We start from the raw sequence: 17,137 nt of genomic DNA on the forward strand, positions 1-17,137 counted from the left end.
CCTCCATTTGAACTCGGAACCAGGACTAATTTGCCACAAATGCGATACGTCTGCCGACTCATTCACGAAGGAATCCTGATAAAAATACTTTGTACTGATCTTTACATGCTTCTTAACATAAATGTCAAGAGTCATTTCAGAAGGACAAAAGATAAACAGTTGCACAAGTGAAACCATTAAACAGAATTACATATGGACAATTTCAAAGTACTATGGAGTACAGAAGAACTAATTTAGTTAAGTTAGTTAACAACGACTTTTATTAGTCCAAATTAAAGAAATACAACGACTTAATTTGCATATCAGTAAGAAAAGTGAATAAAGATACGAATTATTTGAGTCCACTTGGCTCAGACTCATTTATACATATATAAGGTGTGATTCACGTTCATTGTCCCAAACTATGAGTTGGCGACACTGCGAACAGGAGCAAGGAGTAAAGGCGCCTTGCACCCAAATTGTGCAGTGACCTATGAGTGTTTGATAGCGATAGTACGGTTCACATGGGCAGTAGGCCTAAATCAAAAGAGACGGAAAAGCAAAACATTGCAACTGCCAGGTTCTTCCAGGAGCAAAATTGTGATCGACAGGTGACAATGTCTTACTTCAAAGAACAAGATGTGTGTGTGAGAAGGATCAACAGAGTTATTAAACGATTTCTTTGCACTGGTGAAGTTCGATACAACACAAATTCAGGGTCCCAGCGCACAGCATGTAACCAGAAGATGGTGGAAAAAACAAAGAAGGTGTTCGTGAAACAACCAAATCCGTCAACGCGACAAGCTGCTCTAAAACTAAACATTTCGCAAGCATCAATGAGAAATCGGAAAACAGCCGGAATTCACTCACAAAACAGACAGACGGTGGCAAAAATACGAAAAGATGAATTGGAGAAAGCAAAGAAAAATTTTATAAGAAAGCCATACCTTCGGGAGGTAACTTTTTCATCATCGATGATGAAACTAAAGTCGAATGGGACGCTTCAGAGATGAATGCTAATGAATACGTCTCTATTGTACCAGGATGCCAACCCGCTCTGGAAGCCACGATAAAACCGAAATCCAAATTTCCAAAGAAAATGATGGTGTGGCAGGCACTGACACACGATGGGAGGCTTTCTCCAGCGTTTGTGACCGACAAAACATTAAACAGTGAAATGTATGTATCCACTTGTCTACGAAACATTTTATTGCCATGGATACGTAGTGTTAACATTACCCAGCCCATTTTATTTTGTCCGGACAAGGCATCACCGCATTATGCTCAGATCACCGTGCAGTTTTTGGAGAACAATCACATCTCATATGTGTCACGAGTTGACAACCCAACGTCTGTGCCACAGTGTAGACCAATAGAGCGGTTCTGAGTTATGGTGAAGAGAGAAATTGTTGCTAAAAAGCTTCTTTGCGAAAAGATAACGCAATTTAAGCGAAATTCGACCCGTATTTCGAAGCAGGTGGTTGCAAAACACGGAAAACGCCTTTTTGCCAACTTCAAGAAGATGCGTGGCAGGAAAAAAAAAGGCCCATATGCTGTCTGATTGAAGAAATTTTAATTCATGTATGTATCCTGTAGTCTATGAAATACACAGTTTTGGTTTGGGAATCACGCTTCATTTTTTTTCTTTCTTATTTTTCGTTTTGGGACAATAAACCTGATTCACACCTTAAATACTTCTCATTTCACTAAATGGTTCTCGTGGGGTTTGTATGACCCCCCCCCCCCACACACACACACACACAACACACAAAGTACGGCATTTCGATGTATTTTATCAATAGTAAACATTATTGAAACGAAACAATATTTAGAATTTTTCTTTGATTGCAATTACATAACAACAAACTACAAAAAAAAAAAAAAAAAAAAAAAATCATAAACTTATATATAAAAAAGTTGCTTTTGTAGTATAATCTTTTTGAGTACTGAATGGGGAATTTAGGTCTGAACATAATACGAATAATATATGGGAATGAAACGTGATAACTTACAAATGTGTGTTCATTAAAATTTTACAAACACTTACACTTTTACGAACATTTTTCGTTTTCTGGTTTTTCTTCTTTTGAAAAAACCAGCCAACCCTGGTGCATACAGAGTGTACAGCCCAAACGGCTCGTCCGATTTAAAAAATTCCTTCACTTTAGATTGAAAACATCATATTTGGAGGGTTAAGTTCCAAAGTTGGACGTCCGTTATAAACATGGGACTATTCGCGAGCGGAGGGAACTACTTCGCGCAAGGTAACAGAATAGTTGCATTGTGGGAAAGAAATGAGCATTTATATTATCAACATGGCGGGTAATAAGTCCAAGGGTACCTCTGTTCTAGATCCTAACCCAATCTTTCCCCCACCTCGCGATGTAACGAAAGGTACCCTAAAGTCAGTTAAGAACGTAGAAATTAAAAAAAAAAAAAAAAAAAAAAGCTTTTATTAAGATTTTGGTAGAAAACTATCGGACGTCCAAGCCTATTTGGAGATAGTTTCTTTTCTTACATTTTGTTGTAACTCTGATAATAACAGTTACCCATGTCAGGGGACTTTTGAGACACCCTACATATATTGATCGAAAATGACTGATATTAGTGTCAAATACAATTTTCAGGGTTGCTGCGATTAACAGTGACACTTCCGATGCTGTTTAAATCCAAATTCAGCTCCCATTAGTACTTCTAACATGTACAAATAATTGAAAATGACTGATATTAGTGCCGAATTCATAGTTTTTGCTGCGGACCCTAAGTTGATTGGTGACAGTCTTACTGCCCTTTATGTCCAAAATGAAACGCATTCTGCCGTACAAAGAATGGACATTCTGCACCCAGTGCTGCAGTGTGGGGGACTCAACTGTTCTGCCTTGGCTTGCTTAGACAGTTCACGGTTTTAGCGCACACCAGGCATAAGTTGGTTTGTATTTTTGGACAGCCGCTTTTATGGCATACGTCCAGACGTGTATTTATACCCATAACGGAACGTCCTCTAAAGAGAATCTGCACCGATGAACACAATTTCTACCCTAAGGAACAATTTCTAAGGCACTACGAATGAATTTTGTGTTTAAGTAATTGCATATAATAAGACAGCACGTAATCATTACTAGGAAACATCAATTTCCACGCATATTATCAATCTGTACGCAATTATTTGGGTATGAACCAAACTAATAACAATTCTGAACGCATTAGGGAATCATTTAAAGCAAGAAAGGTGAAAGAAAAATGCTTTTTTAATTTGATGGACTATTGTTAATCTGCACCGAAAATCATTCCTAAGTGACAAGATTAGGACCCAATGATACATAATTTAGGAAATCGTACAAATTCGGATAGAATTAATTTTAAGACTTCGAAATCTGTTCACATATAAACTTCAACAGGAAAATTTGTTTTGTATAATCTATAAAAGTCTTTCTAAATCTTGAGTTCTTTCAGTTAATTCTATTTGTTTTACTACAGCATTTATTTTACGTCACTAACAACAGAATTCTCTTTTAAATATCTGTCACTATGAAAGGATAGTCCTTTAAACCAACGACCACGGTTGATTACAAACATACGTTTACAATTAAAACGTTATGAATTTGAGTTCAACTGAAGCTTCATACTTACAATGGCACTCTAAACTATGGCCTAGAATACATTTGTAAGATAAACTTTTAATGAAATTTGTAAACAATTCTAACTTACCAAAAATAAATTCAATGATATTGAGCTGCTACTGTTGCCACTTATGTCATCACTTCCCTTTCCCTACAGGGAGCAAACGTAACTTCCTGTGTCGCTCGTAGTGACTTTACGATTGATTTTGTTTTGTTTTATGTAAAAGCTAAAATGTTGATCCTAAATTACAAAATAAAAAGATAATAATTTTTCTTTATCTAAAGATTTTAAAATATTTTACTATGGTGAAAGAAAAATTGCGTGTAAATGTATTCAATGACTTCTTTAGTGTCTGTTGATTTTACTTCCGTATTGTATAGTGATCTTCGGGAATTTGTTTTCATTGCTACTTGAAGATCGGTGAAGAACCATGATAATTCATAAAGCACGAAAATTTGGGTTACTCCGTTGTTGGCGTCTATCTTTATAGGATGACTAGCCAGTCAAGGATTTCAAGGTTTGTAGATCATGTAAAAACCTGACAGAAACTTTAAATAGTATTTATTATTTAGTTTCTCTTAATATAAATTTTTCTTGTCGATAGCAAGGGATTCACGAAAATCATTTTTCATTTGTAGTAAATCTAGTGTTTGTTTCCACCTGTCTTTACCGGTGACAACTAAGGAGTAGAGTGGTAATGAAATTTGAATTGCTTTCTTTCAGTTTAAAATCGAAAACTTGACTTACACCAAGTTAGTGAAGTAATCTTGTTAAACTACTGTCGATTTCTGCATTCTCCTCTGGAAATCATGTGAGTATTGCTTCTAGGTCTCTACGAAGAACGATCTATTTGTATGTCCTATCATGGAGTAAGAATAATATTCTACTTTATGGTTTTGCTGTTTAAATTCCTAAGAAATATTAAGTTTACTTTTATCGTGTCTTGCCTTGTACAGACCTTGAACTAAATGGTCAGTTACAAGCGACGTGTCAAATGTGCAGTAAATGTTTTATTAATAATATTTATCTAACATTACGCTAATATTGCGCAATAGTGATTAAATGCTTAAACTTTGATTAAATTGCAAGATCTTACAAGTCGTACAAGGGACCACGTCCAACAGGAAAGAATTACATCAATACATCTTTTGAGTACATTTAATTGGTTATTTCAGGTAAGTTAAGTGGTACCTTAAATTGATGGTTACTCAAGTTCTAATCTAATATGGCACTAATTTTGCACTTTCCATTTGACAAAAGTGTTAAGTGCTGTAGAGTACAGTAGCTCCAGAAGTATGAAACTTAAACTAACCTAAGCCTTCTTCAACCTACTCTGCGGCACAAAGGCCGACAAAAGTGCCGTTCACTTGTCGGATAAATTCTAATGGTCAATGTTCCGTTAAGGGAGTCAGAATTTGTTCCTAAGAATTCATACTTTTTTTTTTTTTTTTATAAGTAACCTAATTTTGGTTAGGTTAGGTTACATTACGTTGTATTAGCCCCCCGCAATTGGAACTAACCCGTAATTTTGTTTGTTGCTAACATTATAATACAAAGATATTTGTACAAGTATTGTTTTCGTACTGGCTTACTTTTTGATGTACCATTAGAAAGAATTGTTGAAAAATTATAATTCTTTTACTATTTTATTTTCTTATTATCTCCTGAAAGGTTTCCATTGTGCGATGAAAATATCTCACTTGGCATAGATAAAATTAAAGAAGTCACGAAAAATAGTAATTGTTGAAAATTTACAATTCTTTTAGGGTTAAGTTCCAAAGTTGGGCGTCCGTTTGCAGCAAAATTTTTAAAATTTACAGGAAGGATATGGATAATTTGATCCTTTGTGTGCTTGATAATATATAAGAGTCTCGAAAAATCTGTTTATTTGTTATATATAAGCGGTTATAAACATGGGACTATACGGCGAGCGGAGGGAACTACTTGGCGGAAGGTAACTGAACAGTTGCATTGTAGGAAAGAAACCAGCATTTATGTTATCAACATGGCGAATGTACAAGGGCAATGAACTAACAGTTTTAACATTTATGAAGCAATGCGTTGATAACGAGCAAGATCTTCTAAAAGATTGTGAAGAGCACGGATTAATGAACCTAATAACAAGCAATACTGTACTGTTAGTTTCTGTAAAGTAAGGTAAAGCAATCTTTTACGATTTGCGTACCATAAATACGGCTTCCGGATGTGTAGCATAAAAAGTACAGTGCAACAAACACAAAAACCACAAAACGGTGCTAGGTGGCCATTAAAAAGCACGAATGCTAACAGAGTACAGGGCGAAGCTGGTGATCCCGGAAAGAGGGATACGATGAGAGGAGGCGCGTCAGTTGTGATGGGTATACGCAAGCTAGAGTAGTGTAAAGAAGTGGGTTTTGACAGTGATACAAGTTTTCAATAACACTTGTCATGGTTTTGTACTAGTAATACTCCATTTGTAAACATAAAGTACAGGTTCTGTACATTGTGCAGGAATACATCGCCGGTGGAAAATAGCATCTAGTAGAGTCATCTTTCATGTGCACTCACTTATTTTGCCTGTCGTAAAGCACTTGTAATGATTTTACACTAGTAACCCTACACTTGTAAACCCAAAATACACCCGTATTACTTTGTATTATTTAATTCGGCATTAGTGCTTTATCGCCGGACCAATTTGTAAATCGAAAAAAGTACCAAAATCTACTGCATTCGGTTATATTTGGTTGGATTACATTGCGTTACGTTATTAGGCGTGTAGTTTTACTATACGGATCCATAATATAAGTGGTAGTAGTAGGAACGGGTTAGAAGCCCCGCAGGGATTAGTTGGGTTCTGTTCTCGCAAATTTTTCTTTCCCCTTTTACAATTTATGGACCCGTATAGTAAAACAAGTGTACCTCTCCGCGAAATAGTCCATCTGCCTCCTCATACAGTGCCGCTTATGACATCAAAAACAACCAAAAAATACAACCATTTTCTTAACTTACTATTCCCCTTACCTGACTTTCACTCATTCTTCCTCACAAACTTAAATAAATTCTCCAATTGACACAGCAAATTTCCTAAAATTGGTCCGGCGATACAGCAGTTAACCCTTTAATTCTGTCGCCTGTGGAAATTTGTTGTTTATAAACATGTCTTTTCATGGAATGTATTAAATTTTACCTGTAAATCTTCCAAAATGTGGTGCGCCAATACTACATCAGCAACCTTCTTTTTAAACATATCTTTGTGTAGAGGTAGGATATATGTATATAACAATAATGAATACAAAATTATTTCCTTTCCTGATAACCTATATTTCAATTGCAACGTTACATAAATACACCGGCATATTTTTGGATTTGGGGCCAGAATTTTTGGAGTTAAAATTCATACTTTCTAGCTATATTTTGTGTATTTGTTGTTTCTTCAAGTTAGGTTAATACTTAATTATATTCTCGTAACATCAACTCATTTCCCCTTTTTTAATAAATAAATAATAAAAAAAAAAAAAAAAAAACGTGATTTTGGCCCTCAAAATCCAAAAGTACCCAATTCACCAACCATCGCTGTAAGTGTGCAAATAAAATGCTTCGAAGACAGAAAATGATTATTTCGCATATGATGGTTTCGGAAAAGTCGCCTTATGATAACTTCAATTGTGTTCAATGACTTGCAACTTTTACCAGATAGGGCTGTGGTTGCACCTTGGGGATTTATGTTGTAGTCAATTGGGGAGTGTGGGAGCCTTAGTAAGTCAAAGCCGGAAAGTAGCAGAGACACGGTGGATAATACACATGCTTTACTTAGAGAAAAAAAAAATCAAGTTACTGACCAAAACAATAACTTTACATTGCATTCTGCACATTATAGAATTGTAATGTTTTTTGGGTTAAATTACACAAGACGTTCAACAAATATTTTATTATTGCGATTCCTTAGATATGTGTGCCTGTTGTTACATTTAAGTTTTATATATATATATTAACGTCCCATAAGTGTTAGCACCAAAGGGATGTGAATGATAAGGTATATGATAATGCTGGGAAGAACCCCTAGAAAATTACGCGCACTGTTTATTCACCACAAAGTCCATTGATATGATCTGGGATCAAACCAGTGACCCCACGCACCAGAAGGGAGAGCTGTATCACTTTTTTCTCTTTATATATAAAGTTCTAAAAGTGGGATTTCTAATGAACTTACTTGCAAGCAAAATCATGTGTATGTAATTATGAGAAAACAAGGTTACGAAATGTCTTAACATCATTGGTTATCGTGTGTGTGTGTGAAACAAAATTCCTGAAGTATAAGATACCTGCTTACGTTAGTCAGAAGATTCACAGATCTAAGGAATAAAAATATGTGGAAAAAAAAAAGTAATGTCGCATGAAGAAAAATCGGGTAGCATTTGAGATATTGAGATTGTGTATGCACTATATCTGTCTTCAGGGAATACTGAGGTGAATATAAAAAATCTTCTTTAATCATTCACTTGTGTTGATCATCCATAACTTCATGACACAATCGTTAAAACAGACAAAAGATTTCAACGATTCCAAAGCTATTAACGATAGAATATAGATGGAACCGATAAGCAATTTTGTTCTCAAATATGACTACAATTTGTATATTATTAATGTAATCATTTATTGTAATGTAAATTTGTCTGTTGTGATTTGTCGAATTTACTAAAACTAGTAACTATTGATTTTCTACTCATTTTCTTGTTTGCCCTTATAGATGCAGAAACTTTGTTTCAAAAATCTCAGACTAGATGCTTGTTGGGGATATGGTGACAACAGAATTGGTGTTGCAATGAATGGTAACATATATCATGAAAAACAGGTAAGGGAAGAAAAAAATTGAATATGAGTACTTTTTTCTATATATTAACGTTTATAGTTTACTGTTTTGTCTTGACTAGACATTTATTCTGGAAGGGCCAGGTTTCGACTGCGTAGAGGTAAGGCTCTATGAGATATGGACGGAACTACCTATTCATAGTCCATTGTTGTTTCTTTAGATAAGAATTCAATGAAATTCAGAATTAAGAAGTTCCACTCTTTGAATTTCTGTGGTTTAGGAGTACTTGATAATTGACTAAATTATACATTCTTCTGAGTTACATAATTCCGGCGTAGTGGTTGTTGCTGTAATTTTGAATTGCTGGTTTCGTGAGTTATTAATCTTAAATTAGGAAGTCAATGTGATGAATATACATATGGGCCAATTAAGTAAAAATATTTAAAAACTATTACACCACTGCAGTATTTCTCCAAACTTACATATAAGACTGCGCGAAAAGTATTCCTAAACTGTTGGACAACTTAAGTTCCTTGCCAGTGTGTCCACTCGTGCGGTACAACAGAGAATACATAACGACTTACGTTAAAAGAAGGTTTTTTAAGTGACTTCAGTGTCGAGGACTGAAAGAAAAAGTGCTATGGACTGATAGAGCGACTTTACTTGTGATTGTCAGTTATGCTGAACACGCTTGTATTGTTTATCTGGTGCTATATCATGCGCTGTCGGTAGGTATGTGTAACAATAAGACGTTCTCTAAGCGTCCTGTTCAAGCTGTGGTGGTATGAGTCCTTCCGAGGAACTAAATTATGAACCATTTAAGCTATGTTAAGCCCCTGAACGATATGTTGGAGTCATTTGGAAGAGATGGAGCGACCTTTTTAAAAGACGGGGATTCTACGTTATGTAGCATGAAGTGGTTTGACTTAACGATGGTGATAGGCCTTATTTTGATGACTAGCTAGTGAAAGCCGTGACTTGTTGTCTACCGCGAAGGAACGTGTAAAGGACGCGGACAATTCGACACTTACGACACTGGAATCTCCAATCATCCAAAACCTTGCTTTAAAATGTCCCCAAAAGGCTGAAGAAAGGAGGTTCAGCCGCTTATCTCCGCTGCCTGGGGTCCATAGTTCGATCTCCGGGTCAAGTAAGTTTCTGGTAAATAATATTGTGTCCGTGGGGTTTCTCGGGTTCTTCCGTTTCCTCCCACTTTCTCACTCCACTAATTCTATCATCATCATTCACTTGTCTTAATCATCGCCTCCCTTAGCGGAAAGGGCCTAAACGTGGGACGTTAAACTGAAAGAGTTTTCATTTTGCATGGTGGTTAGCTTTACATGGCCCTTAGGCATTCTTTTGTTTAAATGTGGTAGTGTCAGTACTCTTTACTCAGACTGTACATACATCCGTAACGAATACCTGTTTTACATTCATCACCAAAATTCATAAAACATCACTTGGTAGGGAAGAGATTTAATTTTTCTTTATTGCAAAATGAAATGAAATGAATTTTTTTAGTTTTACGTCCCACGATTATGCCGGTTAGGCTAAAGGAGGCGGTGATGATGAGAAATGAATTAAATGGTGGAATGAAAAAGGGGGAAGAAACGGGAGAACCCCGAAAAAACTCACGAGGAGTGTCCACCACAAAGTTCACTTGGCGGGAGCAGGGTTTGAACCCGGGACCCCATCACAAAAGGCATACACTTTATGATTCAGATGCAACCTCTTATAAATTACTTCGCTCCAACAAAACGCCATGTGATCAAAGATGATGAACTAAGCTGACCACCTGTAAAAAAACATTCAATTAATATTAGCGAAGTATATAACAGGTTATCATCAGTGCCAAATTCTAGGATCTACCCGTTATGACCCTTAGGACCGCTCCTGAATCAAAGTGACAGTGAAACATAACTCGAGGTAGATACTATGTTCCAAAACAGCTCATCTATTTTCTCCCGTGGTGGGATCACAAACATCAAACAGCGATTGTTTCAGTGTGGCAAAAATACATATATCTATCTATATGAACAAACTCCATGGCTCTGGATAAGTAACTTAACAAATAAATCACAGTTCTGACCAGAGCAGAATGAAATATATTAAAAACTATACTTACAATGTGTTACAGTTTCAAGGACCTAACGTCCTCTTCATCAGACACAAACACTCTTGTCTGATGAAGAGGACCTTAGGTCCTTGAAACTGTAACACATTGTAAGTATAGTTTTTAATATATTTCATTCTGCTCTGGTCAGAACTGTGTTTTATTTGTTAATCTATCTATATGTATACCGAGCGAGCCAAAAGTCCCTTGCCATAGGCCAACTCGATAGCTATTAAAGATATGAGAAAATGATACGAGAGCATTTTAATTGCCAAGTATGGGTTGTCAATCTAAAATGGTGGAATTTTCGTAATCGGACTAACCGTTTAACACGTTGCCTGCTGAGCTTGGTCGCATAGGTCGGATATGCTAAAAAATTATATTGTTGTTTTTGCTTTGTTTTACAAGATTATAACAGTTTTACTTGAAATATATATGTTTAATGCGCAATGGTTGTAAGGACGCCAAAGGGCGTCCTCAGCATATGCCATCAATTTTTCATCCTATGTGCTGCGGACGCCAATAGGCGTCCATCATTTTCAATTTTATAACCTGAAAGAAATATGATATATAAGAATTTCGCATATATAGTTTAGGACAGTTTCTACAAGTCTTATTTAGTAATGGTAATCATTAAAGCACGGCTCCAAACACAATCCAGGCTGACCAGCACACTTCACGCAGTGGTAAATGCTATCTTTTCTATTGTTCTTCTCTTTGCATTTCCTGTATTTCTTTCTCAGTATTCGTCCTTTTGGTCCAACAGGGCATTTCGTTGGCAGGTGATTCATTTCCGTTCGTCTTCTCTTTGGTACATCCAGTGGCGGCGTTACATGTCCCTGTGGTTTCACCTCCAAAAGGTGGCGTATAATTTGTAGACGAAAATCATAGAGCGACATTTTGTTCATCGAATTGTATTTGTTGTAAAGAATCCAAGAATTCAATAACAGCAACTGTAAAAAAGTGGAAAAATAATTTCTTGTACCTCTGATGGTTTTCCGTTCGAACGGATAATAGGCTACCATTTGCTCTTGCCGATCAACACCCTTCATGTAAGTGTTGTATTGTACAATTGGCAGAGGTTTTGTTTTGGTTTGTCCCTTTTTGTTGACGAAAGAGACAATGTCGTTTGGAAATTCAGTCGAAATATAGACGACATCAGATTTGTGTCGCCACTTTCCAATCATAATACCTTCGCCAACATATTTACTTACTGTTTCGTTAACTTTCAAGTTAGCTTTCGAAACAGAATGTGGCGTGTTCATTCTGTTTGACCGAAGTGTACCAGTAGAGTAAGATTTATAGTCAAGGAGCTTCTTAGAAAGATCATAGCTGTTATAAAAATTATCCATGTACAATGCATGTCCATTATTGAGAAAATCTTGCAATAAATGTAGAACAACATTGCTGGCATTACCTTTCCCACCAAGATCGTCAACTCTACCGATATATACAAGGGTTTTTAGTATAAGACCATCTGGTTCCGCCAACACATAGATTTTTACACCATACTTGTGTCTTTTTCCCTTGATGTATTGCCTGAACAAGTCTACCACGCCATAAAACCATAGCCTCGTCTAAAGATAACTCCTTTCCTGGATAATAAACAGAGCTCATCTTTGTATTGAAGTAGTCCACAACACATCTTATCTTATGCAGCCGATCTGTAGGTTCTGAATCATTAGCATTTGGATTTTGTCCGAAGTGCAAGTAGCGCAATATCAAGAGAAAACGGTCTCTGCTCATGTACTGAGGGAAGCAACACAAAAACAAATTATCGTTTTCTAATAATCTTGAAGTCTAGGCATAACAGTTGTTCCTGTGTGAAGTACAAGGCCTAGAAATACTTTCAGCTCTTCAATTGCCAAGTCTTTCCACCTTGTAATACGAGAATGTTCAGTATGGTTTCCATTAAGAAATGTATCTGCGGCGTACACGTTAGTATAGCCTACGATTTCCTCCAGGAAAGAATCGTCCAATAACAGTTGCAAGTAATCATGTGGTTCGTTGTTACCTGGGACAGGCACAAGCTGATTTATTTTATCGAAAGGAAACGATTTCAGAAGCAAAGGATTATCTTGCCAAATAGGCTGCAAAACATCGTGTTTATCACTTTCTGAATCGCTGTCAGACACTGATTCTTCACCTGAGCTAGGAAAATAAACTATATTTTCGTTTTCAGCGAGTTCACTTTCATCACTTGAATTTGAACTGCAAGATATCTTGTCTAATTCACTCACTGTTAGTGTATCAACGTTAATATACTGTGGATTTGCCTTTCTGTTGGATGGCCCACTCATGGTGTAGGCGTAAAAAAGCGAAATACTGAATAAAAAATCAACACAATATGTATTTCACTGGCACAAACACATAAATTACCATTAAAAAGTTCAAGAACAGATATTATTTTGTTCAACAATGCCTACAAAAAGACAAAGCACTGTAGACCGAAACAAAGCACACTGCAATGTACCTTCACTCCTTTTTAATAATTACTGTACAAAGTGTGAGTGCGCTAGTGTGCACAGGCAGGTATTGGCGGGAAAGTGAATCAGCTCCAGTGACAAGCGCCGATTGGCGGCCGGCGCATATGCCAAATCCAGTACTGGACGCCGATGGGCGTCCTCAGCAACGAACGTGTTAAGCTCGACCTTGGTATAGAACCCAATAATAAAGGAAAATGCAACGTTGCCATGTCAGTGGAGGACAAGATGGAATGAAATACTCTGGAGCATGAAATACCCTGGGCCAAGGAGAATAGAAAGGTTAGCAAATTAAAGAACAAAGGAGCAGATCTATTTGCAGGGCCCACGACAGTGGCGTCAGCAGCACAAAGGGGCAGGGGGAGGAGTTGAGTTGATTTTAGTTTAGCGTCCCGTTCAGCAGTGAGGCTATATGAGACGTGGACCTACTGATTAACGTGGAATCCGAACCACATGAGCTCCCGCCGGGAATCGAACCCGGGTCTCCCACGCCAAAGGCGCGTGCGCTAACCGCTTAGCCACGAGGGAGCTCGGGCAGGGGGAGGAGAGAGGAGGTATATGAGGAAGACAAACAAATGAAAATAAGTCGTGTCGTTTTCTGACAGGTTTACTGTGAGAGGTAAGCGTACGGAAGCTAATATCCCTACTGAAGTCGCCTGTTTCTATGGCTGGGTTCTACCATTGATTTATTGATTTAGGTATGTGTGGAAGGAAAGGGCTAAGGGAATGGTTCGGGCCACAAACGCCGAGGTCACAGCGGCCCTGTTAGGTAAGATGAGGAGTGCGGAGAGATGTTAGCATCCCGGCATCGCCTGCTGGGACTGCGGAAAACCATGGAAAACCGCAGTCGGAATGACTGGATCTTGTCATTCCTTGTGTCCATGTAATTGTCTATCACTGGTGTTTGCTTGTGTATATTTCTTTTCTATATTATTATTATTATTTGTAGTAGTAGTAGTACTAGTAGTATGATTATGTAAATGGTGATTCGGGTCTAGCCATTGGCTTATGCGTTGCCGTGCCGTGCATAGAAGCAAGTGCTGTGCGTGGGTGAAGTACATACATTTCTTCTCACTAACATGTACAGTAAACTTGTCAGAAAACGACACGACTTATTTTCATTTGTCTGTCTTCCTCAAATACCTCCTCTCTCCTCCCCGTCCCCCCTTGTGCTGCTGACGCCACTGTCCTGGGCCCTGCAAATAGGTCTGTTCCTTTGTTCTTTAGTTTGCTCCCCTTTCTATTCTCCTTGGCCCAGGTATTTCATGCTCCAGATTATTTCATTCCACCTTGTTCCCCACTGACGTGGCAACGTTGCATTTTTCTTTATTATTGGGTTCTATACCAGTGTCGAGCTTAAACGGCTGGTCCGATTACGAAAATTCCACCATTTTAGATTGACAACCCACACTTGGCAATCAAAATGCTCTCTTATCATTTTTTTCATATCTTTAATAGCTATCGAGTTGGCCTATGGCAAGGGACTTTTGACTCGCTCAATATATATAATTTCTCCTTTTCCCTGAAATTTGGAATTTCCGAAAACGCTGGGACACATGTCCAGTTATTTTTAGTGAATAGTTTACATAGCGATTGTGTTCTTTCTAACTTGACAATATTGAGACATTTATTTTTTCGTCATAAGTTATGATACTCCATGCCCTGCTGTCCTTAGGATATGCATTTTAATCAAAGTAACATGGTAAAAACCCAGTTCGAGGTAACTGGTAACTATATTCAAAAATTCATTTCGGTTGGTTCAACCGTTTTACCGTGATATATATTACCATCATTGTAGGTATTCTGCCATTATTGGCAGGTCACTTGCTGTCAGGGTTGGCAAAAACCCTTTTTAATTTTTTTTTTTTTTTTTTTTTTTTTTTTTTTTTTTTTTTTTTTTTTTTTTTTTTTAATAATTTGCTCTATGTATTTATATTACATATGGACAGAAATAAGTTTGTTTCACCTTGGTGTTACTATGCAACAACGGAGTTGTGCTGAAAGGGGTCGCATAAGCTTAAAACTGAATCCAAACCGCTTCTCGGCTTACATCCGAGAGAAATTGCCCTCCATTTTGACTCGAAACCGGGACTAATTGGCCACAAATGCGATGAGTCTGCCGATTCACTCACGAAGGACTCCTGATAAAAATACGTTGTACTGATCTTTACATACTTATTAATATAATTATCAAGAGTCATTTCGAAAGGACAAAAAGATAAACAGTTGATACAGAATTATATAAATCGGGAAACTCCCACCTTAGGCATTGGGAAAAGCCTGTTATTACTTCAAATGCAAAGCAATAACGGGAAAAACTCGTTATTGGTTTGAATGTAGAGTTTTAAGATCAACGTATCATAATCAGTACGCTAAAACTGAGGTATTAAATTACAAATTTATCATGTAGATATCATTCAATAAAATTAAAACAAAGTCCAATGCAAGCTAATGTTGTTAAGCAACTTTAGCTTCTTTATAAAAGAACAGGCATTCAGGTATACAATTTGCTTTCGCTTCGTGTGTTTAGGCTTAACATTTTTATGTAATACCGAGGTTATCAAGAAGACTGTCGCTTAAAGTGACATCCGAACAGCTGCTTGGTTTACACTTGAAAGAAGGGTTGTGTTTCGACCGACAATTGAACATGGGTCGCCTTGACTATAAGGTGAAAAGGAGATAAAACTAATGCAGATGGTTTGATATGTGAAAACGTTTGATATGTGTCACGTAAGTTCACACGATTTAAACCATTTTTCGTTTTTTTTTTTAAACCAGTTGGTTTTCTGAAGAAAGAAAAAAAAACAGCTGGTTTAAACCAGCCAACCCTGCTTGCTGTAACTGAGAAGCTTTGACGCTCCACGTGGTTTTTAGCCAATCTTTTCATCTTTACGTAAGATTTTTCTGTTTTGATACCGTCCATCAACTGTAATCTCCTTCGCCGCCTCCCTTTATTTCCTGCCACCATACCCTCTAGTATGACGTCCATTTATTCAGTTCCGTTTCAGCTAATGCTCCAACCATCCTATTTTCAATTACATCAAAAATCTTTCTTTTCTCCCCCCACATTTCTAATACGTCTGTTTTCCGCTCAACCCAGCTAATTCTCTTCATTTTTCTCTACACCTACATTTCAAAAACTTCCAGTCTTTTTCATCCCTTTTACGTATTATCCATGTTTCTACATTAAATATTAGCAGAATACGCGTTCTTCACACGGGGAGAATACGTTTCATTTTGGTCATAAATTACTAATGGGGGCTGAATTTGTATTTAAACGGCATCGGAAGTGTCAATGTTTGTCTCAGTGACCCCGAAATCTATGGATTTGCCACTGATATTGGTCATTTTCGATCATTTTTAAATATCTCTTCCCTAAGTTGCACCGGGAAAGCGAAATGATAAAAACTACCCCAAGCCCGAACCTCATCTATGTGGCAAATTTGATCGAGATCGGTCTCGTGGTTCAAGACTTATTAACTTTTATTTATTTTTATATATTTCCTCTCCTCCTCCCCTACGTTGTACTGTCAAAGTGAAATGGTAACATCACTTACAGATCAGAACCTCATCTATGTTGACAATTTGATCGAGATTGGTCTCGTGGTTCAGGAGTTATTAGGTCACAAACGTAATCACTTTCATTTATATATATATTTAAAAAATATATATGAATTGATTGCTGTAGTTGTTCTTTTTCCTTTAATTTCAGGTGAAAGAACTTTGTGCACTCCATGCACTGAACAATCTTTTCCAAGAGAAAGGCGCTTTCACGAAGGCTGAACTTGACAACATTTGCTACAGCCTTTCTCCCAATGACTGGATCAATCCACACAAATCACTTCTTGGGTTAGGCAATTACGATATTAATGTTATCATGGCAGCTCTGCAGAGGAAAAACTGTGAAGCAGTATGGTTTGATAAAAGAAAGTAAGTAGAAATTTTTTTCAAGTAAATTTCGTACTTTTTTTTCAGAGCTCCAACGAAAAAGTACATAATTTTGAACTTATATGGCCGTTCTCCGAGATTGATCAGATGATTTTTTTTTTTTTTTTTTTTTTTTTTTTTTTTTTTTTTTTTTTTTTTTTTTGACGGAATGGTATTTAGATTACTCAAGTTGAAGGAAAGTACTTTGCAAAATATAACTGAAGC

General features: G+C 37.0%; 2 protein-coding genes across 3 annotated transcripts in view; one reads left to right on the forward strand and one right to left on the reverse strand.

Moving 5' to 3' along the window:
* The window catches only part of GTPBP1 (GTP-binding protein 1), a 62,034-nt gene extending 58,218 nt beyond the window's left edge, over positions 1–3,816 (reverse strand). Inside the window, exon 1 of the mRNA XM_081750521.1 lies at positions 3,688–3,816. The gene's annotated coding sequence lies outside the window, so the exon portion shown is untranslated. The remainder of the gene's footprint in view (positions 1–3,687) is intronic.
* An 87-nt stretch (positions 3,817–3,903) lies between these two features.
* LOC145680210 (josephin-1-like) overlaps positions 3,904–17,137 on the forward strand; it is a 29,934-nt gene continuing 16,700 nt past the window's right edge. The window contains exons 1-4 of one of the 2 annotated variants that reach the window (XM_081750523.1): positions 3,904–4,117; positions 4,324–4,411; positions 8,327–8,431; positions 16,698–16,915. In XM_081750523.1, the coding sequence (XP_081606649.1) occupies positions 8,327–8,431; positions 16,698–16,915 (323 nt within the window). In that variant the 5' untranslated portion in view covers positions 3,904–4,117; positions 4,324–4,411. The remainder of the gene's footprint in view (positions 4,118–4,323; positions 4,412–8,326; positions 8,432–16,697; positions 16,916–17,137) is intronic. The other variant, XM_081750522.1, reaches the window with a different exon arrangement.

This window comes from Thermobia domestica, chromosome 3 (assembly GCF_964235325.1).
Source record: "Thermobia domestica chromosome 3, izTheDome1.hap1.1, whole genome shotgun sequence".
Classification (NCBI taxonomy): Eukaryota; Metazoa; Arthropoda; class Insecta; order Zygentoma; family Lepismatidae; genus Thermobia; species Thermobia domestica.